This window comes from Lucilia cuprina, chromosome 5 (assembly GCF_022045245.1).
Source record: "Lucilia cuprina isolate Lc7/37 chromosome 5, ASM2204524v1, whole genome shotgun sequence".
NCBI lineage: Eukaryota > Metazoa > Arthropoda > Insecta > Diptera > Calliphoridae > Lucilia > Lucilia cuprina.
This window is the reverse complement of record NC_060953.1, coordinates 24,782,464-24,808,713: the sequence shown is the minus strand read 5'-3', so window position 1 is coordinate 24,808,713 and position 26,250 is coordinate 24,782,464. Positions and strand designations below refer to the sequence as shown.

Genomic DNA, 26,250 nt, shown 5'->3' with positions numbered 1-26,250 from the left:
TAAAAATAAAAATACAAAATTTACCGCTGAATGTTAAAAGACCGCGAGTGGTTGTAAAACACTCGTACGAATCTTGAACAACACTCAATTTATTTATAAAACTAAAAACTTAAGAACTATTAGACAAAATCTTAAAACTAGCTTAGAACTAAGATAAGACCTCATGCACTCTTTTTATGCATTCAATCTTATCAATTTCATATTCTCATTAAAGGGTGGGATTTCAAGTACGCTAGTGATAAGAATATGCTCTATTTCTAATTATATTTCATAATGTCTAAGCGTTACATTAATGAGAGAATTAATGTGCATCTTAGTACTAGCATTCTTATCACTACTAAATGTTATCATAAAAAACTAAGCGATAAATATTTATTTGTAACTCGAATGTTCATATGTTTGAACAAGAATATAGGAGAACGCCCTATTGTCAAAAAATAAATGATTTTAATTTATTTATAACATATTAAGAAATATTAAACTGATACTAACGCTCCACGTCAACAATTTTCCAGAAAAACATCAGCCCACCCCAAACCGGAAGATAAGACGAATCTCCAAAGGAACTGAATATCTAACATAATATTTTCATAATTTTATACAAATTACGTCAAGCAGCAATATAAAGAGAGCGTTTCCAATTAGCTGACTACAGCCACAAAGTATATAGAGGTATCACCTTTGACGTTTAAAAAGTCTAAAATCAGATGTTGTGTAGCTTTTGTAAAACTTGTGCATGAAGAGATATATAGACTACAGCTAATACTAAGTTCACGCCATCGTGTTTTTTGAAACACATCATGTTCTTTCAAAAAGCACTTCAAATTCGACTCGTTTTTCCATATATTTTTCAAGTTCAAAAACATTCTATAATTTTTCGTTCGTTTCTGTAAATGTGCAGAAACAAAAGGGTTAGCATGAATATTTCGTATTCTATATGCTTATGCATACTTGTGTATTTCTTATTTGAGCATGTGTTAGTTAATTATCTCTCAACTTGCAAAACAAAATCAACTCAGTTGCTGATCAGCATTTGTCGAAGTAAGATCTGTACGCAACTTTTTAAAAATCCACACAGAAATACAACAACAAAATTTTGAGAATGCCGGATTTATGTAGGTGAATGAGAGAGCACAGCTGATAGTTTTTTTTATATATGAACTTTAATGTACGCTGTCTGTCATAATATCAATTTGACAGTAAGAATATAGATTTTAGTTTGCAGTCATATTATTAGTAGTTTTATTTTGGGTTACATTTTGTTCTCTGCTGCTTTACCAATACAAATAAATGTGTAGCAGTATGTATATGGGCAACACTGGTTTAAACTCATTTAGTTTTTCCAAAAACACGTTAATAACGTGGATATGTGAACATAGTATAAAAAATAGTGCGAAACTTGTGTTGAAAAAGATAAAGGGTGATGGCAATGATTAAACAAATTCACACACACAAGATTTTTTTAAATGTGTTAGTGAAAAAAACTCACACGCACTGATTTGATGAAAATCAAAACACTTTAGATTTTTAGCTGAAATCGGGGGAGTTTTCCGGTTTTTCCTACCAAGCGCATCCCCGGGTGGCGGATAGGGGGTGGTTATGGACCATCTGTCCTCCCCCAGTTTTAGTTTGAATCAAGCTGAGGGAGGGCAGATTGTCCAGCACCTGTGAATATTATATTCCCCGCGGACCAAAAACTGGAAAAAACAACATGGGAAATAAAGATAAAAAGATGAAAGTTACGGTGCAGGGCCTAAATAACCCAGTACCGGCGGCAAGTGTTGATCCACTCGCGAGACACGTGTCGTCGTCATCCTGCAATCGTGAGCAAAATACTACTACGGAGGTGGGTACCTTGGCCTCCGTGGCGGACAATGCGTCAAGTGTACAACATGCCATTAGCAAAAACATAGGGGTGAAAGAGAAGAATGTACTTGGAGAGAGCTCTAAGCTACCTCAGCCTTTAAATATAGGTGAGGGTTCCGACTCTGAATCCTCAGAAGATAATAACAACACCATTATAGCAAATACCAAAAAGGATGAAGTAGGGCAAATGGTGAAACAGGTGAGTGATAGCATAGCTAAACTACCTATTACTAAGAAAAGACTATCTGGAGCACAGAGGAGGAAGCTGAAAAAGTTGCTTCAGGAAATCATAGTTAGTCAATCCAACGACACTCCTAAGGAAAAATCGGACTCTCTCACAAGATCTGAGGCAAAGATGATCAGGTCTCCCGAAGAGTTGACAACTGAGAATAAGCCTAAGAAGAAAAAGAGCTCCCCGTCTTCTAATACACAGTCGAAGCCAAGCCATACTTCCCTCAAAGGAACCTCAAGTCAGAGTCCTGAGAGTAAGGGTGACAACGCCAAGATATATATCCCGAAGATGACCACGTTGGCGAAATCAACCTCGAAGGTAAAGGAAAAGAGCCGCCATCTTACGCCAAAGACACCGGGACGATCTCTGTTATGCATTTTACAATGCCGGTAATCCGACAGGCAAAATTCCAATAGACCAACAGAGTAAGGTAGAAGATCTGGTGAACAATAAGATAGTGGACCACGCAATCGCTTCAAAGGGCCAACAACCAATAGAGAGCGTGAGCTGCGAGTTCAGAATGGGCGTGATGTTGATGAGGTTGGCATCTCACCAATGTGTGAGCACCCTAAAGAACTTGGTGGAAAGTATCCTTCCTTCCTGGGACGGCGCTAAGCTGGGACTGGCAAAGAAGATTGAGCTTCCGGTGCTCTTAAGGTCCACTGTCTACATAAAAGGATGGGGCAGTAAACTGGCTAATGAACGTATACTGGAAATTCTTGGTGGTCAAAATGCTGAGCAGGCCGTGGAAAATGGGACGTCTTTTACAGGAAGGAAGAACCTGAAGGAACTTTATTTGTAATAGGTATCGACCAGAAATCTTGCTAAGCATAAAGATAGGGCTCCTCTCCTCTAAAGCTGTGATATCCAAAATTGGGAAGGTGCCGCTGTTACAACAAGCCTCGAAAAGGACACTAAAATACCTAAGACCACAATATCAGTAGCAAGTACTGATAACGTTAAGGTGTCAAATCCTAAAAGCGAGAAAGATACCACTAACTCGCCAAAAGAAGGTGCAGCTGCACTTTCCAAAATTGGGGAGGTGTAGATTGAAAGGGATGTCAAAACCGGCCCCGATAAGGACACCAAAACACCTAAGATGGTACCCAAAGCATCATTAGCAAGTACTGTTAATTTTGAAGATTCAAATCCTAAAAGCGAGGAGGAAATCTCTCACCAGAAGACAGAACAGCAGTGCTGTCCAAAATTGGGAAAGTGTCGATTAAAAAGACTGCTCTTCCTATGCCTGATAAGGACACCGCAGTGCCATCAATGGTACCCTCTGCATCAATAGCCACTTCAGGTTACCCGGAGGAGTCAAATCCAACGAGCGGGGATGTGATCACTAGCTCGCTGGAAGACAGTTTAAATGGATGACAATAATTGAGGTTATCCAAATAAACCTCAATTAAGCGAGACAGCTACCAACGCTCTGATGGCTAAAATTTTCTACACTGATACAGGGTCTCGACCGAGAACATGTGGTACAAACACCAATCGCAGGGGACAAGCCCTTATGGATTTCCTTAATAAAGACTTGATCACATCTAACTTAGGTAATAAAGCTACCTTCGTCAATAGAAACAGAGAAGTATTAGATATAACTATATGTTCAGAAGAGCTTATAAACGAAATTCAGGATTGGAGAGTTTCGGACGAGCACTCCTTTTCTGACCATCGGTACATAAGATGTAAAATACTACGGCCACCACCAAAGCCGATAAAGTTTCGGAATAAGTCTAAAACTAATTGGACAATGTTCGGTTCCTTACTAAAGAACCGTTTATATCAGAACACTTTTCAATGTCGAAATAAAGAGGACATAGACGCCAAAGTAGAAATGCTCACAAGTGCCTTGGTTGAATCGTTCGAGGACAGCTGCCCTCTGAGAGAACGGAGATCTGCCCAGGAGAAAACCGGGGAGATCCGGAACCTCTTCTCAAACTATTTAACCGGGCACGGCGTAAAAAGACCACAGTATATTGGGATGAGCATCGTAGTAAACTTGGAGATGTACGATATAACTATAAGGAAAAAGGTATTTCGCGGTATACCACAGGGTGGCATTTTGTTACCTTTACTCTGGGTTACCACGATTAATAGCCTCCTAAGAACCCTAACCGAGAAAGGACTTAGACCTGTCTGCTATGCAAATGATGTAATGACGTAATACTTTTAAAGGGAAAGGGTCCAAATTACTTGTGTAGAAGAGCTGAGGTGGCACTGAATACGGCCTTGAGCTGGGCTCAACCGAGAAGTCTCAATGTTAACCCGGCAAAAACGGAAATCTGTCTTTTCCTTCCTACTTTTTTCGACTTTTTGACAATAACAGACTTTTCGACTATATTCGACTTTTCGACCATTTTAAACTTGTCGACGATTTTCGACTGTTTGACTATTTTTGACTTTTTCCAACTATTTTCGACTATTTTTGACTATTTTCGAATTTTCGACTTTTTCCGACTTTTATCGACTTTTATTACCAAAGTCGACTTTTTCACAGACGATAGTCCAGTTATCGACATTTTTGGAACTAAATAGTCGACTTCGACTTGTCAACAAAAAATCGATTGTTCGATTATTCGAAAGTCGATTTATAGACTTTTGTTTATGTTAATAAGAAACACTAAATTATGAAACAAATTTTAAAACCTAGAAAACACATTTTTTCTTCAAACAAGAGCATAAGGAAACTTTAAAGCGATTGTGCGTTCCAAAGGCATGCATATAATAATCAAACCAGCACTCCTTTAAATTAAGCTAAATAATGTTCACTGCAACTCTTATATGTATATGTTCACTGACATATGAATAAGTACATTTTTTCGACTCCGATAACGTAGTAGGTAGCATCTCAAATTCGTTAACAGAATCTTTTGTTGACTCCAAATCTGTTGTATCAAACAGCTGTGAGCAACAAGTTCTGAAAACCAAATTTCTATCATACAAAAAACTTATATGTATGAATGCAACAAAATTATATTAACGATCTTAATTCCGACGTCTCAGTCAGAAATTCAAAGTCCGCGGAGAATTCCCGCGGATCCTGTGAATCATCTGACAGGAACTCCAAGCCGCAGCCACTACCAGATTTTTTGGACGCTTTGCGTTTTTGATTGTAATATCGTTTACATGCTTCATCTGGTTATATATGTAGCTTTCTTTGTATGAAAAATTGTCTTATAAACTTTTGATAAATTGGTTTGAATATGGTCCCAAATTTTAATTTAACACAATTTATTTCAAAATCAAAATTTCACAATGAAGTAAATATATTTACTAAAATGTGCAAACACTGTTTCTTCTGAATTTTGAGAGCTAAAATCACAGGGTATACAGAGACGTCACGAGCAAAAAGCTATTTCCCTCTCTTTCGCACAAAACGAATTCAATGATTTTTTTAGCTGTATTTTATATACCTCTTCTCACTAGTAAAATTCTCAAGCCAACATAGTTGCAAAAAATCGAATTTAAAAATGATGAAAAAAATTATTACATTTAAATTTATATATTAAAAGTGTGCAAAAAAAATAATAAAATTTAACGTTAAGTGATAAAAAATATTTTCAAGTGCTATAAGCTACGAATTTTCGCGACAAAGTTTTGAAGTTTGTGTTGTAGTTACACAGAACTTGTCTGTGAGAAGAGCGTAACGTTATTGTTGTAAAACAAGTCAGATTTCTATATGTGCCGAATCTTATATACCCTTCACCAAATATGTTTTAAAAAACCCTTTTTTATTTATTTTATATGTCTGCACTCATGTCACACATACATACACACAAACAAATATAAACTATAGCAGAAAGAAATATTAACCGTTGTACTGTAATACCACTGTCAAACTGTATTACCACTCTCAAAAAAATATAAGTTGTATTACCAACATATTACTGCTTTATCTCCTTGTTGTTGTTTTTATGCTTTTCTTATAATTTGTTAAGTAAATTTTCAGAGGTAGTCTCAGATTTCTACCCATATCTCAGTTATTTATGGACCGATTTTGCTGATTTTCAATAGGAAACTTCTCGAAAGCATGTCTGACAGAATTATTGAAGATTTGGATCTCGAAGATATCTGGAGTCTTCCGAAAATTGTTTTCAACAGACAGACGGACAGACAGACAGACGGACATGGCTTAATCGACTCCGCTATCTATAAGGATCCAAAATATATATATTTTATAGGGTCGGAAAATTATATTATAGAAATTACAAACGGAATGACAAACTTATAAATACCCTTCTCACGAAGGTGAATGTTATAAGAATGACAACGTTCCACTTCTTAGTGTTCTGTGCCCTTCACCTTCGTGAGAAGGGTATATATAAGTTTGTCATTCCGTTTGTATTTTCTATAATATAATTTGTCGACCCTACTAAGTATATATATTCTGTATCTTTATAGATAGCGGAATCCATTTAGCCATGTCCGTCTATCAGTCGGTACGTAAGTACCTGGCATGCTGCCCTATCCCACGGTGATACCACTGGGTGAGTAAAAAGTAAACAACTCACTACTGCCACGAAGGTATCTTACACGCAAGATTGAGCCGGTCCATGTACAAGCACATTGCTCAAGTACTTGAGCTATCTAATCCCTGGCCATTGCGTCTGATGCTTCGGCAACAGTACCGAACATATCCCGAAATATTGGCCACCCGTAGGACTAGATTATGTGGTTCTCTGGTTAGACCACTTTTCAATCTATGCATGGACTATGCCAGGCAGTAGACTGTAAACACCAATTTATAGTTCCGGCCGACTAGAGGAAACATGTCCCCGGGAGATGTCTGTCTGTATGTTGAAATTAATTTTCAGAAGCTCCCAGATATCTGCGAGATCCGAATTTTCAATAATTTTGTCGGAATTACGATCGAATAGAACGCTATTTAAAATCGGTCCATTAATAACGAAGATATTAGTAAAAATCCGAGACCACTTCTGAAAATTTTATCCAAAATTTAAATTTAAAAATTTTTCGTGCGTGCCCTACCTACCCTACGCCAGTTATGAATATTAAATGTGATTTATTCTTTATAATAATTCATTGTTCCGATATATTTAGCTAATTTATGGATGAAAATCTAATTTTCTGAAAGAGACCTTATATGGAGGATAGGGGAAAATATGAACCAAGCCCGATAATGTTTTGTGAATATATTTATAAAATATTTATTTGTTCTGAATTTCATCGCGATATTTGTGTTTACTAGTTAATTTTGGACATTCAAGTAATTTTCTAAAGGGGACTTTATATGGCAGCTAGGGTCAAATGAGGCCCGATCTTTATGAAATTTGGAGGTTATCAAGGCTTGTGTAAAACTCCGTTGTGGTTTTTATCGATATACTGGGGGCTAATTCTCACATTCGTATACGTACGAATTAATATTCAATCGTACGAGTTTTTTTTACTTTTTGGATTCTTTTATTCGATAATGAATAAAACGTTTCGAAATTTTTTATGATGGTAACCGAGCAATTTTACGAGCAATCGTTAGAATAAAACCTTTCAAATTTTTTTCGAAAGCAAAATTTATATAATTTTGTTGCAGACATTCCTTGAAAGTTTCTTTAAGAAATAAATATAGTCATTATGCAGTTGAGATCCAAGTTTTAAGGACTAAACACTTTTCAATAGGTTTTGACCTTGGGCCAAAAAAAGATTATGTACCAAATTTCATCATGGACACGCAGACAGATGGACGGACATAGCTAAATCGACTCAGAGCCGATTGGTATACTTTAAAGAAGGTGTTGTACCAATATATGGGTGTTATAAATATCCGCACAAACGCATAAACCCTGCCCACTATAGTGGTGTAGGGTATTTGCGATTCTCTCATTAAACGTCCATTTAAATACCACTTTATTTATCCAAATTCAGAAAATACAGATTTTTAATTTTCTCCACCTAAATTTTGATTTGAAACTACAGTTCAACGATGGGAACAAATCGCTGCTAAATTAAATGTTTGACCCACCAATAAAAGATGCCTATAATCCAAAATGGGTCCATCAATGCAGTCAATATCTGCCAAATAAATAAAAGTAAATAACTAAACAAACATCCATTTTGTATTTACATATCACTTGGAATATTATATTTTGCATAAAAACTCCTCTCTGCAATTATACTCAATATTTATATTTTAATTTATTTTTTTTTAAATTTTGCTTTAAATTTTTGAATTTTAATGAAACAAATGAGTTTTGTTAACATTTCGTTCAGTATTTTAAAATATATTATGAAAGTTTTTTACAACTCTGAAGCAACGAATCGATTCGTTTCGTATCGAGCATCATCATGAGAAAATTTCATACTATCGAAATTAATTTCGATTCGAATTTTATTTCGATCACGACAGCGAAAATTACCCCCGGGTATATTTAACATGATTATGAGCGCAGAAGCTAGTGTTGCCAGCTTGGTTGGACTTGGCTGGATTGTCCAGCTTTTTTGATGCTTGTCCAGCTTCAAGCTAGAAGTTAATTTGTCCAGCAAAATAGAAATTTTTTAGTACACTGCAATAACTTGGCAATAATGCTTATGTTATCTTTGTGAAATCATGTTAGCCAACACTGACCCCATGTCTATATTAGACAAATATTTATCACGTTACTTGACAAAACGGCAGAAAATTGTCCGTATCTTGTTTATTATCATGCATAGGGGTGACAAAATGCTGATAATTTTATTTAAATAATTTTATTTAAATAATGCCATATTTAATAAAAACGATTAAAATTAAATGCAAATTTTGTAAATAAACACTAATTTCAACAAAACTTATGTTAAAAATCAATTTTAATTGCACAAAAGCAAAATTCTACACACATTTTACATTAAAATGACGTTTAATATCAAGACAACATTGTCTGAACAATTGTCTAAACGACATGTATTTGTACTGTCACTTTTGTAACCATTATTCCAAATGTATGTCACAATTGTTATTTTACATACGATTCATAATTTTTGCTATCACACCTGTCTGTTTTTATGTTTTGTTTTATTTTTCGAAGTTAAAAACTCAAAAGAATTTTAAAATTTCAATGATTTTTAATGGATTTTTAGTATTTAGCGCCATTGATTTTGATTGTAGGAGTGTAAAATGAACATGTATTTTAATACAGCACATTATAATCAATCAAAAAATTGATTTTGATTTATTTGGAACTTATGGCCTTTTGGATTTCATATGACGATATGTTGAAAACAGTCGATATTTTAATAAAAACTTATGATTTTTTAAATCTAAAACTTCAAAAATGGCGCTTTCACATCTTTTGCTCTTAAAAACTAGGTTGACGAAGTGATCGGGGAAAACTAAAAATATATTCGTACTCTATGGACTATAACAAAACGGAATTGGTATATGAGAACCCCTGCATTTTTTTGTGTCATTGCGAAATTATTTACACAAAAAAGAAATTAACATTTTCTCAGTATTTTTTATGTCCAGCTTTTAAAAACCCAATGTCCAGCTTTTTGCGATTTGGAATCTGACAACCCTATCAGAAGCCCTTTTCGGGGGGTTCTGTTGTATGGGGGCTATGTGAAATAATGGACCGATTTTATTAATTTTTCAGTAGACTTCGTCCTTCCAATTATCTTGAAAATTGCGACCCGTACCTTGCGCACAAGGTTTACATGGACAGTCAGTCAGCCAGCCAGCAGGCAGACATAGCAAAATCGACTCAAAAAACGATTCTAGGCCGATTGGTATACTTTAAAGTGGGTATAGTACAAATATTCTCCCCACTAATGGTATACGCACAATTGGGACGAACGACGAATTTCGAATAGCACGACGAACTAATCGACAACAATTCATTGCGTAAATTCGTCGAATGGAACACAATCAAATTATTCGTACTGCGAATTCGTTTCAAAATTTGTTTGATTGAAATTGGAAAAAGTAGGAAAAAGGAACTGAAATTATATTTTTGTGAATCTCCACGATTTTGAGATTATTTTAACAGCTTTAAAATTTATTCGAACATTATTTCGAAGTTAGAAAATGTAACAAATTGGCCTCGAAAAGAACTAAAATTATATTTTTGTGAATATCCCCAATTTTGAACATTACACCTGTCCCTCGTTTTGCACGATAGATACGTTCCTGAGAAAATCGTGTAAAACGAATTCAAAAAAAATTGTATGGAAATTCGTGTAAATCGAAAAAATTATAAAAACTGGTATATATAGAAATTTTTTAATATAATTTTATTTGTTTTAATGGGAATAACGTAACAAAGCAAACACAAGAAAATAATTTCATTTTATTTAACAACCAAAATAGTTATGAAATTCATAAAACTTAATATTAAAGGCAATACAAATAAGAGAAACAAAATAAAAATATACATATATAAATGTTATTAGCAAAAAATCAATACATAAACTGTTAAGCAAAAAAAGTTATATTCAACCAATTTCAGTATATGTACCTACACATATTTATTCGTCATGACTTTCTTCGACAACTAATTGTATTTCATCGCTCGGTGACGGATCATCGCTCGATACCTCAATGTTTTCTGGTTCGATGTGGGGATTTTGAGATATATTTAGTTATAAGTATTTGTGAGGAGTTTTTGTTCAATTCTTTATTTACCTCCCGATATTGGGTCAAGCCTTGAGAAATGTATTTTTGGAACTTAAGAGCTCTTTCAACATTTGGATCATATTGTAGAAAATGATTTCCTAATTTCCGGCCTAATTCAAGACCTTCAGAAATATTTTGTGATGTCATTTCAACGCTTTGTGAATCATCTTCATCAGACTCATTATTTTCTTCATCAGTTTCATTAACTGTACCAACTAGTTCATCTACATCCAATTCTTTGTCAACCATTAGTTCAAAAATATCTCCATTAACAAAGTCAACAAAACCTTCACCTTCAATTGTTCGGGCTAAATCAATTATTTGTGTTCGTTCATGTTCTAAAAGATCATCACAATTATTATTATCACATATTCCGATCCATAATTTTTTCCAGAATCCCTTAAGAGTTGTTTTTTTATTTCGGTGTATGATAATCCTACATATTTTAAACAATCTAATATTGTAAATTTTTTCCATGCTTCCATTACTTCAACACATGTATTATTATAAATTTGCTTCAAAATATATGCAAATGCACGTTTAATATAAAGCGTTTTAAATGTTGAAATAATTCCCTGGTCTAAGGGCTGTAGTAGAGAAGTTGTGTTTTTCGGTAGAAATATTACTTGGACATTCTCAAAACAGTACCGAACATATCCCGAAATATTGGCCACCCGTAGGACTAGATTATGTGGTTCTCTGGTTAGACCTCTTTTCAATCTATGCATGGACTATGCCAGGCAGTAGACTGTAAACACCAATTTATAGTTCCGGCCGACTAGAGGAAACATGTCCCCGGGAGATGTCTGTCTGTATGTTGAAATTAATTTTCAGAAGCTCCCAGATATCTGCGAGATCCGAATTTTCAATAATTTTGTCGGAATTACGATCGAATAGAAAGCTATTTAAAATCGGTCCATTAATAACGAAGATATTAGTAAAAATCCGAGACCACCTCTGAAAATTTTATCCAAAATTTAAATTTAAAAATTTTTCTTGCGTGCTTATACAGAGGCGTGGCCGACCATATGTTACCATACGCCAGTTATGAATATTAAATGTGATTTATTCTTTATAATAATTCATTGTTCCGATATATTTAGGTAATTTATGGATGAAAATCTAATTTTCTGAAAGAGACCTTATATGGAGGATAGGGGAAAATATGAACCAAGCCCGATAATGTTTTGTGAATATATTTATAAAATATTTATTTGTTCTGAATTTCATCGCGATATTTGTGTTTACTAGTTAATTTTGAACATTCAAGTAATTTTCTAAAGGGGACTTTATATGGCAGCTAGGGTCAAATGAGGCCCGATCTTTATGAAATTTGGAGATTATCAAGGATTGTGTAAAACTCCGTTGTGGTTTTTATCGATATACTGAGGGCTAATTCTCACATTCGTATACGTACGAATTAATATTCAATCGTACGAGTTTTTTTTACTTTTTGGATTCTTTTATTCTATAATGAATAAAACGTTTCGAAATTTTTTATGATGGCATTCGAATAAAACCATTCAATTTTTTTTTTTTCGAAAGCAAAATTTATATAATTTTGTTGCAGACATTCCTTGAAAGTTTCTTTAAGAAATAAATATAGTCATTATGCAGTTGAGATCCAAGTTTTAAGGACTAAACACTTTTCAATAGGTTTTGACCTTGGGCCAAAAAAAGATTATGTACCAAATTTCATCATGGACACGCAGACAGATAGACGGACATAGCTAAATCGACTCAGAGCCGATTGGTATACTTTAAAGAATGTGTTGTACCAATTTATGGGTGTTATAAATATCCGCACAAACGCATAAACCCTGCCCACTATAGTGGTGTAGGGTATTTGCGATTCTCTCATTAAACGTCCATTTAAATACCACTTTATTTATCCAAATTCAGAAAATACAGATTTTTAATTTTCTCCACCTAAATTTTGATTTGAAACTACAGTTCAACGATGGGAACAAATCGCTGCTAAATTAAATGTTTGACCCACCAATAAAAGATGCCTATAATCCAAAATGGGTCCATCAATGCAGTCAATATCTGCCAAATAAATAAAAGTAAATAACTAAACAAACATCCATGTTGTATTTACATATCACTTGGAATATTATATTTTGCATAAAAACTCCTCTCTGCAATTATACTCAATATTTATACTTTTATTTATTTTTTTTTTTTTAATTTTGCTTTAAATTTTTGAACTTTAATGAAACAAATGAGTTCTGTTAACATTTCGTTCAGTATTTTAAAATATATTATGAAAGTTTTTTACAACACTGAAGCAACGAATCGATTCGTTTCGTATCGAGCATCATCATGAGAAAATTTCGAACTATCGAAATTAATTACGATTCGAATTTTATTTCGATCACGACAGCGAAAATTACCCCCAGGTATATTTAACATAATTATGAGCGCAGAAGCTAGTGTTGCTAGCTTGGTTGGACTTGGCTGGATTGTCCAGCTTCAAGCTAGAAGTTAATTTGTCCAGCTAAATATAAATTTTTTAGTACACTGCAATAACTTGGCAATAATGCTTATGTTATCTTTGTGAAATCATGTTAGCCAACACTGACCCCATGTCTATATTAGAAAAATATTTATCACGCTACTTGACAAAACGGCAGAAAATTGTCCGTATCTTGTTTATTATCATGCATAGGGGTGACAAAATGCTGATAATTTTATTTAAATAATGCCATATTTAATAAAAACGATTAAAATTAAATGCAAATTTTGTAAATAAACACTAATTTCACCAAAACTTATGTTAAAAATCAATTTTAATTGCACTAAAGCAAAATTCTACACACATTTTACATTAAAATGACGTTTAATATCAAGACAACGTTGTCTGAACAATTGTCTAAACGACATGTATTTGTACTGTCACTTTTTTAACCATTATTCCAAATGTATGTCAAAATTGTTATTTTACATACGATTCATAATTTTTGCTATCACACCTGTCTGTTATGACATAACCTATAAATGTGTTCAAAGCTGTCTTTTTAATGTGTAAAAATTTATAAAATTATAAATTTGTTAATATCAAGACAACGTTGTCTAAACAATTGTTTAGACAACACTGTCATAACGGCGTTATAACGCTAATACATGCCGTCTGTACTTGCTAATTTGTTATCATGATAACAATTTGACGTTTAGCTAATAAATATTTGTCTAATATAGACACGGGGTGATTGTTTATTTGATATACAACTAAGATAGGATTTCCCTATTTTATCATCGAACTAGACTGAATTGTTATCCCCGCAAAAAATTGCATTGGTGCAAAATGAATTTATGTCATGACTTCTTTAATAACAGTGTTAATACAACTCATTCTAAATGGCTTCCTCTTCCACAGTTAAAAAATGTTTTCAAAACTTCAAAAATAAATTCAGAATGTTTACATAATTAAGAAAGATTTATGTAGCATTAAAAATAATTTTGATTATTAATATTATTTTATATATTTTTTCTACATTTATTATAACATGTTTTAAATATATTCAGAAAATACATACTAAACAAATAGCTTGAAATAACATCGTTTTCGAAAAATTGATTTTGCATCGGTTCGATTATTCGAAAGTCTCGCATAAAGACATGATCTCCAATGACATGCTGATTCTGATTAAACAACATCATTGTCATGTAACTTTTTGCCTGGTATTTTTTTGTATTTAATTTTAATTCTTACATACATATGCAAATATGTATGTAGCAGACTGAACCGAAAAACTTTATGTTTAGATTATTAAATTTTAAAGAATGCAATGAATTTATTTAATCTTAATAATTTTAAATAATAATTCGTGTCGTCATATGAAATCTAAAAAGCCCATTGAACAAATTTTTCAGGAGAAGCAAATAATCTTTTAAAATGATATATTATCCAAAAACGTTCAACATTTTCTAAAGTTAAACTTATTTTTCATTAAGAAATTAGTATTTACGGAGATATGAAACATTATAAAAAAGTACATTACATTAAGTATAAAATAGTAAGGTTCAACATTTTTAACTAATTACAATCGGTTTTTGTTGGTAAAAAATTGTTTTCGTAAAAATTTTCGAAACCAGGACTTTTTCCTTGAAACAAAATCTAAAGCTATTAAAGTAATCTCTAAATCGAAAGGTTTCGCTAAAAGTGTCATTTTTGCCAACTTACAACATTTTACAATTTCGAAGTTAAAAAATCAAAAGAATTTTAAAATTTTCATGAATTTTAGAACTTAATATTTTTGAATATCGTTGATAGGGACGTTGATTTTAATTGTAGGATTGTAAAATTTAGCATGAACATGTATTTTGATTCAATGCATCATAATCAATCAAAAAATCGATTTTGAGTTTTTCGTAACCCTAAGTAACAAATTTTTCAGGATAAGCAAAAAACCTTCTTAAATGATGAATAATCCAAAAATGTTCAACATTTTCTCAAGTTAAGGTGGTATTTTACGACATGTATTTGTACTGTCACTTTTTTAACCATATGTAATTCCAAATGTATGTCATAATTGTTATTTTACATACGATTCATAATTTTTGCTATCACACCTGTCTGTTTTTTCCATATGACATGACCTATAAATGTGATCAAAGCTGTCTTTTTAATGTGTAAAAATGTATAAAATTATAAATTTGTTTATTAAAAATTAAAAATACTTACTCTTTCATGTTCTATATTAATTTTCTTAAATTATATTTAAAAAAACAGCTGTTTTGTTTATGTTTGTCACACGAAAATAGATCACGCTCTAATCGAAAAATTTACATATGTATTTCCACATGTGTTTTACATATGCAATGTTTCATCTGTATCAGACGATATGTACAACTTTTAAAGATGGAAATTTTGACAGGACATATGTAAAATACATATCGTCTAATAGTACCTTTAAGCTTATTTTTTATTGACATAAGTATTTGAACAAAAATTTGCGGTTTTTGTTTTAATTGCGGAGATATGAAACTTACGCGCATGAAAATTTGTTTTTTCTGAAACCCAAAAGGGCGTAAATTACATTAAAAAGTATGTTTCAACATTTTTAACTAAATTAAAATCGGTTTATAAGGCTTATTTGTTTTCATAAAGATTTTCGGAAATTCGTATTTTTCTTTGAAAAAAAAATTCTAAAGCTGTTAAAAAATCTATTTTTCGCAAGGCTTCACTATTTTTGTTTTATTTTTAGAAGTTAAAAACTCAAAAGAATTTTAAAATTTCAATGACTTTTAATGGATTTTTAGTATTTAGCGCCATTGATTTTGATTGTAGGAGTGTAAAATGAACATGTATTTTAATACAGCACATTATAATCAATGAAAAAATTGATTTTGATTTATTTGTAACTTATGGCCTTTTGGATTTCATATGACGATATGTTGAAAACAGTCGATATTTAAATAAAAACTTAACAAAACGGAATTGGTATATGAGAACCCTTGCATTTTTTTGTGTCATTGCGAAATTATTTACACAAAACCGAAATTAACATTTTCTCAGTATTTTTTATGTCCAGCTTTTAAAAACCCAATGTCCAGCTTTTTACGATTTGGAATCTGACAACCCTATCAGAAGCCCTTTTCGGGGGGTTCTGTTGTATGGGGGCTATGTGAAATAATGGACCGATTTTATTAATTTTTCAGTAGACTTCGTCCTTCCAATTATCTTGAAAATTTATTTAATCTTAATAATTTTAAATAATAATTCGTGTCGTCATATGAAATCTAAAAAGCCCATTGAACAAATTTTTCAGGAGAAGCAAATAATCTTATAAAATGATATATTATCCAAAAACGTTCAACATTTTCTAAAGTTAAACTTATTTTTCATTAAGAAATTAGTATTTACGGAGATATGAAACATTATAAAAAAGTACATTACATTAAGTATAAAATAGTAAGGTTCAACATTTTTAACTAATTACAATCGGTTTTTGTTGGTAAAAAATTGTTTTCGTAAAAATTTTCGAAACCATGACTTTTTCCTTGAAACAAAATCTAAAGCTATTAAAGTAATCTCTAAATCGAAAGGTTTCGCTAAAAGTGTCATTTTTGCCAACTTACAACATTTTACAATTTCGAAGTTAAAAAATCAAAAGAATTTTAAAATTTTCATGAATTTTAGAACTTAATATTTTTGAATATCGTTGATAGGGACGTTGATTTTAATTGTAGGATTGTAAAATTTAGCATGAACATGTATTTTGATTCAATGCATCATAATCAATCAAAAAATCGATTTTGAGTTTTTCGTAACCCTAAGTAACAAATTTTTCAGGATAAGCAAAAAACCTTCTTAAATGATGAATAATCCAAAAATGTTCAACATTTTCTCAAGTTAAGGTGGTATTTTACGACATGTATTTGTACTGTCACTTTTTTAACCATATGTAATTCCAAATGTATGTCATAATTGTTATTTTACATACGATTCATAATTTTTGCTATCACACCTGTCTGTTTTTTTCCATATGACATGACCTATAAATGTGATCAAAGCTGTCTTTTTAATGTGTAAAAATGTATAAAATTATAAATTTGTTTATTAAAAATTAAAAATACTTACTCTTTCATGTTCTATATTAATTTTCTTAAATTATATTTAAAAAAACAGCTGTTTTGTTTATGTTTGTCACACGAAAATAGATCACGCTCTAATCGAAAAATTTACATATGTATTTCCACATGTGTTTTACATATGCAATGTTTCATCTGTATCAGACGATATGTACAACTTTTAAAGATGGAAATTTTGACAGGACATATGTAAAATACATATCGTCTAATAGTACCTTTAAGCTTATTTTTTATTGACATAAGTATTTGAACAAAAATTTGCGGTTTTTGTTTTAATTGCGGAGATATGAAACTTACGCGCATGAAAATTTGTTTTTTCTGAAACCCAAAAGGGCGTAAATTACATTAAAAAGTATGTTTCAACATTTTTAACTAAATTAAAATCGGTTTATAAGGCTTATTTGTTTTCATAAAGATTTTCGGAAATTCGTATTTTTCTTTGAAAAAAAAATTCTAAAGCTGTTAAAAAATCTATTTTTCGCAAGGCTTCACTATTTTTGTTTTATTTTTAGAAGTTAAAAACTCAAAAGAATTTTAAAATTTCAATGACTTTTAATGGATTTTTAGTATTTAGCGCCATTGATTTTGATTGTAGGAGTGTAAAATGAACATGTATTTTAATACAGCACATTATAATCAATGAAAAAATTGATTTTGATTTATTTGTAACTTATGGCCTTTTGGATTTCATATGACGATATGTTGAAAACAGTCGATATTTAAATAAAAACTTAACAAAACGGAATTGGTATATGAGAACCCTTGCATTTTTTTGTGTCATTGCGAAATTATTTACACAAAACCGAAATTAACATTTTCTCAGTATTTTTTATGTCCAGCTTTTAAAAACCCAATGTCCAGCTTTTTACGATTTGGAATCTGACAACCCTATCAGAAGCCCTTTTCGGGGGGTTCTGTTGTATGGGGGCTATGTGAAATAATGGACCGATTTTATTAATTTTTCAGTAGACTTCGTCCTTCCAATTATCTTGAAAATTGACGAATGACGAACGACGAATTTCGTATAGCACGACGAACTAATCGACAACAATTCATTGCGTAAATTCGTCGAATGGAAAACAATCAAATTATTCGTACTGCGAATTCGTTTCAAAATTAGTTTGATTGAAATTGGAAAAAGTAGGAAAAAGGAACTGAAATTATATTTTTGTGAATCTCCACGATTTTGAGATTGTTTTAACAGCTATAAAATTTATTCGAACATTATTTCGAAGTTAGAAAATGTAACAAATTGGCCTCGAAAAGAACTAAAATTATATTTTTGTGAATATCCCCAATTTTGAACATTACACCTGTCCCTCGTTTTGCACGATAGATACGTTCCTGAGAAAATCGTGTAAAACGAATTCAAAAAAAAAAATTGTATGGAAATTCGTGTAAATCGAAAAAATTATAAAAACTGGTATATATAGAAATTTTTTAATATAATTTTATTTGTTTTAATGGGAATAACGTAACAAAGCAAACACAAGAAAATAATTTCATTTTATTTAACAACCAAAATAGTTATGAAATTCATAAAACTTAAAATTAAAGGCAATACAAATAAGAGAAACACAAAAATATACATATATAAATGTTATTAGCAAAAAATCAATACATAAACTGTTAAGCAAAAAAAGTTATATTCAACCAATTTCAGTATATGTACCTACACATATTTATTCGTCATGACTTTCTTCGACAACTAATTGTATTTCATCGCTCGGTGACGGATCATCGCTCGATACCTCAATGTTTCTGGTTCGATGTGGGGATTTTGAGATATATTTAGTTATAAGTATTTGTGAGGAGTTTTTGTTCAATTCTTTATTTACCTCCCGATATTGGGTCAAGCCTTGAGAAATGTATTTTTGGAACTTAAGAGCTCTTTCAACATTTGGATCATATTGTAGAAAATGATTTCCTAATTTCCGGCCTAATTCAAGACCTTCAGAAATATTTTGGGATGTCATTTCAACGCTTTGTGAATCATCTTCATCAGACTCATTATTTTCTTCATCAGTTTCATTAACTGTACCAACTAGTTCATCTACATCCAATTCTTTGTCAACCATTAGTTCAAAAATATCTCCATCAACAAAGTCAACAAAACCTTCACCTTCAATTGTTCGGGCTAAATCAATTATTTGTGTTCGTTCATGTTCTAAAAGATCATCACAATTATTATTATCACATATTCCGATCCATAATTTTTTCCAGCATCCCTTAAGAGTTGTTTTTTTATTTCGGTGTATGATAATCCTACATATTTTAAACAATCTAATATTGTAAATTTTTTCCATGCTTCCATTACTTCAACACATGTATTATTATAAATTTGCTTTAAAATATATGCAAATGCACGTTTAATATAAAGCGTTTTAAATGTTGAAATAATTCCCTGGTCTAAGGGCTGTAGTAGAGAAGTTGTGTTTTTCGGTAGAAATATTACTTGGACATTCTCAAAACAGTACCGAACATATCCCGAAATATTGGCCACCCGTAGGACTAGATTATGTGGTTCTCTGGTTAGACCTCTTTTCAATCTATGCATGGACTATGCCAGGCAGTAGACTGTAAACACCAATTTATAGTTCCGGCCGACTAGAGGAAACATGTCCCCGGGAGATGTCTGTCTGTATGTTGAAATTAATTTTCAGAAGCTCCCAGATATCTGCGAGATCCGAATTTTCAATAATTTTGTCGGAATTACGATCGAATAGAACGCTATTTAAAATCGGTCCATTAATAACGAAGATATTAGTAAAAATCCGAGACCACCTCTGAAAATTTTATCCAAAATTTAAATTTAAAAATTTTTCGTGCGTGATTATACAGAGGCGTGGCCGACCATATGTTACCATACGCCAGTTATGAATATTAAATGTGATTTATTCTTTATAATAATTCATTGTTCCGATATATTTAGGTAATTTATGGATGAAAATCTAATTTTCTGAAAGAGACCTTATATGGAGGATAGGGGAAAATATGAACCAAGCCCGATAATGTTTTGTGAATATATTTATAAAATATTTATTTGTTCTGAATTTCATCGCGATATTTGTGTTTACTAGTTAATTTTGGACATTCAAGTAATTTTCTAAAGGGGACTTTATATGGCAGCTAGGGTCAAATGAGGCCCGATCTTTATGAAATTTGGAGATTATCAAGGCTTGTGTAAAACTCCGTTGTGGTTTTTATCGATATACTGGGGGCTAATTCTCACATTCGTATACGTACGAATTAATATTTAATCGTACGAGTTTTTTTTTTACTTTTTGGATTCTTTTATTCTATAATGAATAAAACGTTTCGAAATTTTTTATGATGGCATTCGATAACGAGCAATCGTTCGAATAAAACCTTTCAATTTTTTTTTTCAAAAGCAAAATTTATATAATTTTGTTGCAGACATTCCTTGAAAGTTTCTTTAAGAAATAAATATAGTCATTATGCAGTTGAGATCCAAGTTTTAAGGACTAAACACTTTTCAATAGGTTTTGACCTTGGGCCAAAAAAAGATTATGTACCAAATTTCATCATGGACACGAAGACAGATGGACGGACATAGCTAAATCGACTCAGAGCCGGTGTTGTACCAATTTATGGGTGTTATAAATATCCGCACAAACGCATAAACCCTGCCCACTATAGTGGTGTAGGGTATTTGCGATTCTCTCATTAAACGTCCATTTAAATACCACTTTATTTATCCAAATTCAGAAAATACAGATTTTTAATTTTCTCCACCTAAATTTTGATTTGAAACTACAGTTCAACGATGGGAACAAATCGCTGCTAAATTAAATGTTTGACCCACCAATAAAAGATGCCTATAATCCAAAATGGGTCCATCAATGCAGTCAATATCTGCCAAATAAATAAAAGTAAATAACTAAACAAACATCCATGTTGTATTTACATATCACTTGGAATATTATATTTTGCATAAAAACTCCTCTCTGCAATTATACTCAATATTTATACTTTTATTTATTTATTTTTTTTTAATTTTGCTTTAAATTTTTGAATTTTAATGAAACAAATGAGTTCTGTTAACATTTCGTTCAGTATTTTAAAATATATTATGAAAGTTTTTTACAACACTGAAGCAACGAATCGATTCGTTTCGTATCGAGCATCATCATGAGAAAATTTCGAACTACCGAAATTAATTACGATTCGAATTTTATTTCGATCACGACAGCGAAAATTACCCCCAGGTATATTTAACATAATTATGAGCGCAGAAGCTAGTGTTGCCAGCTTGGTTGGACTTGGCTGGATTGTCCAGCTTTTTTGATGCTTGTCCAGCTTCAAGTTAATTTGTCCAGCTAAATAGAAATTTTTTAGAACACTGCAATAACTTGGCAATAATGCTTATGTTATCTTTGTGAAATCATGTTAGTCAACACTGACCCCATGTCTATATTAGAAAAATATTTATCACGCTACTTGACAAAACGGCAGAAAATTGTCCGTATCTTGTTTATTATCATGCATAGGGGTGACATATTTAATAAAAACGATTAAAATTAAATGCAAATTTTGTAAATAAACACTAATTTCACCAAAACTTATGTTAAAAATCAATTTTAATTGCACAAAAGCAAAATTCTACACACATTTTACATTAAAATGACGTTTAATATCAAGACAACGTTGTCTGAACAATTGTCTAAACGACATGTATTTGTACTGTCACTTTTTTAACCATTATTCCAAATGTATGTCAAAATTGTTATTTTACATACGATTCATAATTTTTGCTATCACACCTTTCTGTTTTTTATGACATAACCTATAAATGTGTTCAAAGCTGTCTTTTTAATGTGTAAAAATTTATAAAATTATAAATTTGTTTGTTAAAAATTAAAAATACTTACTTTTTCGTTTAATATCAAGACAACGTTGTCTAAACAATTGTTTAGACAACACTGTCATAAAGGCGTTATAACGCTAATACATGCCGTCTGTACTTGCTAATTTGTTATCATGATAACAATTTGACGTTTAGCTAATAAATATTTGTCTAATATAGACACGGGGTGATTGTTTATTTGATATACAACTAAGATATGATTTCCCTATTTTATCATCGAACTAGACTGAATTGTTATCCCCGCAAAAAAAAATTGCATTGGTGCAAAATGAATTTATGTCATGACTTCTTTAATAACAGTGTTAATAAAACTCATTCTAAATGTCTTCCTCTTCCACAGTTAAAAAATGTTTTCAAAACTTCAAAAATAAATCCAGAATGTTTACATAATTAAGAAAGATTTATGTAGCATTAAAAATAATTTTGATTATTAATATTATTTTATATATTTTTTCTACATTTATTATAAAATGTTTTAAATATATTCAGAAAATACATACTAAACAAATAGCTTGAAATAACATCGTTTTCGAAAAATTGATTTTGCATCGGTTCGATTATTCGAAAGTCTCGCATAAAGACATGATCTCCAATGACATGCTGATTCTGATTAAACAACATCATTGTCATGTAACTTTTTGCCTGGTATTTTTTTGTATTTAATTTTAATTCTTACATACATATGCAAATATGTATGTAGCAGACTGAACCGAAAAACTTTATGTTTAGATTATTAAATTTTAAAGAATGCAATGAATTTATTTAATCTTAATAATTTTAAATAATAATTCGTGTCGTCATATGAAATCTAAAAAGCCCATTGAACAAATTTTTCAGGAGAAGCAAATAATCTTTTAAAATGATATATTATCCAAAAACGTTCAACATTTTCTAAAGTTAAACTTATTTTTCATTAAGAAATTAGTATTTACGAAGATATGAAACATTATAAAAAAGTACATTACATTATAAAATAGTAAGGTTCAACATTTTTAACTAATTACAATCGGTTTTTGTTGGTAAAAAATTGTTTTCGTAAAAATTTTCGAAACCAGGACTTTTTCCTTGAAACAAAATCTAAAGCTATTAAAGTAATCTCTAAATCGAAAGGTTTCGCTAAAAGTGTCATTTTTGCCAACTTACAACATTTTACAATTTCGAAGTTAAAAAATCAAAAGAATTTTAAAATTTTCATGAATTTTAGAACTTAATATTTTTGAATATCGTTGATAGGGACGTTGATTTTAATTGTAGGATTGTAAAATTTAGCATGAACATGTATTTTGATTCAATGCATCATAATCAATCAAAAAATCGATTTTGAGTTTTTCGTAACCCTAAGTAACAGTGAACAAATTTTTCAGGATAAGCAAAAAACCTTCTTAAATGATGAATAATCCAAAAATGTTCAACATTTTCTCAAGTTAAGGTGGTATTGGACGACATGTATTTGTACTGTCACTTTTTTAACCATATGTAATTCCAAATGTATGTCAAAATTGTTATTTTACATACGATTCATAATTTTTGCTATCACACCTGTCTGTTTTTTCCATATGACATAACCTATAAATGTGATCAAAGCTGTCTTTTTAATGTGTAAAAATGTATAAAATTATAAATTGTTTATTAAAAATTAAAAATACTTACTCTTTCATGTTCTATATTAATTTTCTTAAATTATATAAAAAGCTGTTTTGTTTATGTTTGTCACACGAAAATTATTAATCGAAAAATTTACATATGTATTTCCACATGTACATATGCTTTTCATCTGTATCAGACGATATGTACAACTTTAAAGTTTTGACTATGTAAAATACATATCGTCTAATAGTACCTTTAAGCTTATTTTTTATTGACATAAGTATTTGAACAAAAATTTGCGGTTTTTGTTTAAATTGCGGAGATATGAAACTTACGCGCTTGAAAATTTGTTTTTTATGAAACCCAAAAGGGCGTAAATTACATTAAAAAGTATGTTTCAACATTTTTACTAAATTAAAATCGGTTTATAAGGCTTATTTGTTTTCATAGATTTTCGGAAATTCGTATTTTTCTTTGAAAAAAAATTCTAAAGCTGTTAAAAAATCTATCTATCGCAAGGCTTCACTATTTTTGTTTTATTTTTCGAAGTTAAAAACTCAAAAGAATTTTAAAATTTCAATGATTTTTAATGGATTTTTAGTATTTAGCGCCATTGATTTTGATTGTAGGAGTGTAAAATGAACATGTATTTTAATACAGCACATTATAATCAATCAAAAAATTGATTTTGATTTATTTGTAACTTATGGCCTTTTGGATTTCATATGACGATATGTTTAAAACAGTCGATATTTTAATAAAAACTTATGATTTTTTAAATCTAAAACTTCAAAAATGGCGCTTTCACATCTTTTGCTCTTAAAAAGTTGACGAAGTGATCGGGGAAAACTAAAAATATATTCATACTCTATGGACTATAACAAAACGGAATTGGTATATGAGAACCCCTGCATTTTTTTGTGTCATTGCGAAATTATTTACACAAAACCGAAATTAACATTTTCTCTTTTCTATTTTTTATGTCCAGCTTTTAAAAACCCAATGTCCAGCGTTTTGCGATTTGGAATCTGACAACCCTATCAGAAGCCCTTTTCGGGGGGTTCTGTTATATGGGGGCTATGTGAAATAATGGACCGATTTTATTAATTTTTCAGTAGACTTCGTCCTTCCAATTATCTTGAAAATTGCGACCCGTACCTTGCGCACAAGGTTTACATGGACAGTCAGTCAGCCAGCCAGCAGGCGGACATAGCAAAATCGACTCAAAAAACGATTCTAGGCCGATTGGTATACTTTAAAGTGGGTATAGTACAAATATTCTTCCCACTAATGGTATACGCACAATTGGGAAGAACGACGAATTTCGTATAGCACGACGAACTAATCGACAACAATTCATTGCGTAAATTCGTCGAATGGAACACAATCAAATTATTCGTACTGCGAATTCGTTTCAAAATTTGTCTGATTGAAATTGGAAAAAGTAGGAAAAAGGAACTGAAATTATATTTTTGTGAATCTCCACGATTTTGATATTATTTTAACAGCTTTAAAATTTATGCGAACATTTTGAACATTACACCTGTCCCTCGTTTTGCACGATAGATACGTTCCTGAGAAAATCGTGTAAAACGAATTCAAAAAAAATTGTATGGAAATTCGTGTAAATCGAAAAAATTATAAAAACTGGTATATATAGAAATTTTTTAATATAATTTTATTTGTTTTAATGGGAATAACGTAACAAAGCAAACACCAAAAAAATAATTTCATTTTATTTAACAACCAAAATAGTTATGAAATTCATAAAACTTAAAATTAAAGGCAATACAAATAAGAGAAACACAAAAATATACATATATAAATGTTATTAGCAAAAAATCAATACATAAACTGTTAAGCAAAAAAAGTTATATACAACCAATTTCAGTATATGTACCTACACATATTTATTCGTCATCACTTTCTTCGACAACTAATTGTATTTTATCGCTCGGTAACGGATCATCGCTCGATACCTCAATTATTTCTGGTTCGATGTGGGGATTTTGAGATATATTTAGTTATAAGTATTTGTGAGGAGTTTTTGTTCAATTCTTTATTTACCTCCCGATATTGGGTCAAGCCTTGAGAAATGTATTTTTGGAACTTAAGAGCTCTTTCAACATTTGTATCATATTGTAGAAAATGATTTCCTAATTTCCGGCCTGATTCAAGACCTTCAGAAATATTTTGTGATGTCATTTCAACGCTTTGTAAATCATCTTCATCAGACTCATTATTTTCTTCATCAGTTTCATTAACTGTACCGACTAGTTCATCTACATCCAATTCTTTGTCAACCATTAGTTCAAAAATATCTCCATCAACAAAGTCAACAAAATCTTCACCTTCAATTGATCGGGCTAAATCAATTATTTGTGTTCGTTCATGTTCTAAAAGATCATCACAATTATTATTATCACATATTCCGATCCATAATTTTTTCCAGCATCCCTTAAGAGTTGT

General features: G+C 31.1%; 1 protein-coding gene across 1 annotated transcript; it reads right to left on the bottom strand.

Moving 5' to 3' along the window:
- Positions 1-10,306: 10,306 nt before the first annotated feature.
- LOC124420323 lies at positions 10,307-11,589 on the bottom strand. The gene is made up of 2 exons (XM_046952739.1): positions 10,719-11,589; positions 10,307-10,641 (listed from the first exon to the last, which is right to left on the bottom strand). Exons 1-2 carry the CDS (start codon positions 11,184-11,186, stop codon positions 10,588-10,590), a joined length of 522 nt encoding a protein of 173 aa, XP_046808695.1. The 5' UTR covers positions 11,187-11,589; the 3' UTR covers positions 10,307-10,587.
- Between the last annotated feature and the right edge of the window lie 14,661 nt (positions 11,590-26,250).

What these genes read in the sequence shown, in the direction of transcription:
- LOC124420323 (XM_046952739.1), bottom strand. Translation starts at nt 11,186, where the DNA reads ATGGAAAAAATTTACAATATTAGATTGTTTAAAATATGTAGGATTATC. An exon ending in GCTTGACCCAATATCGGGAG is followed by an intron (nt 10,642 to 10,718) that starts GTAAATAAAGAA and finishes ACATCGAACCAG; the next exon opens with AAAACATTGAGGTATCGAGC.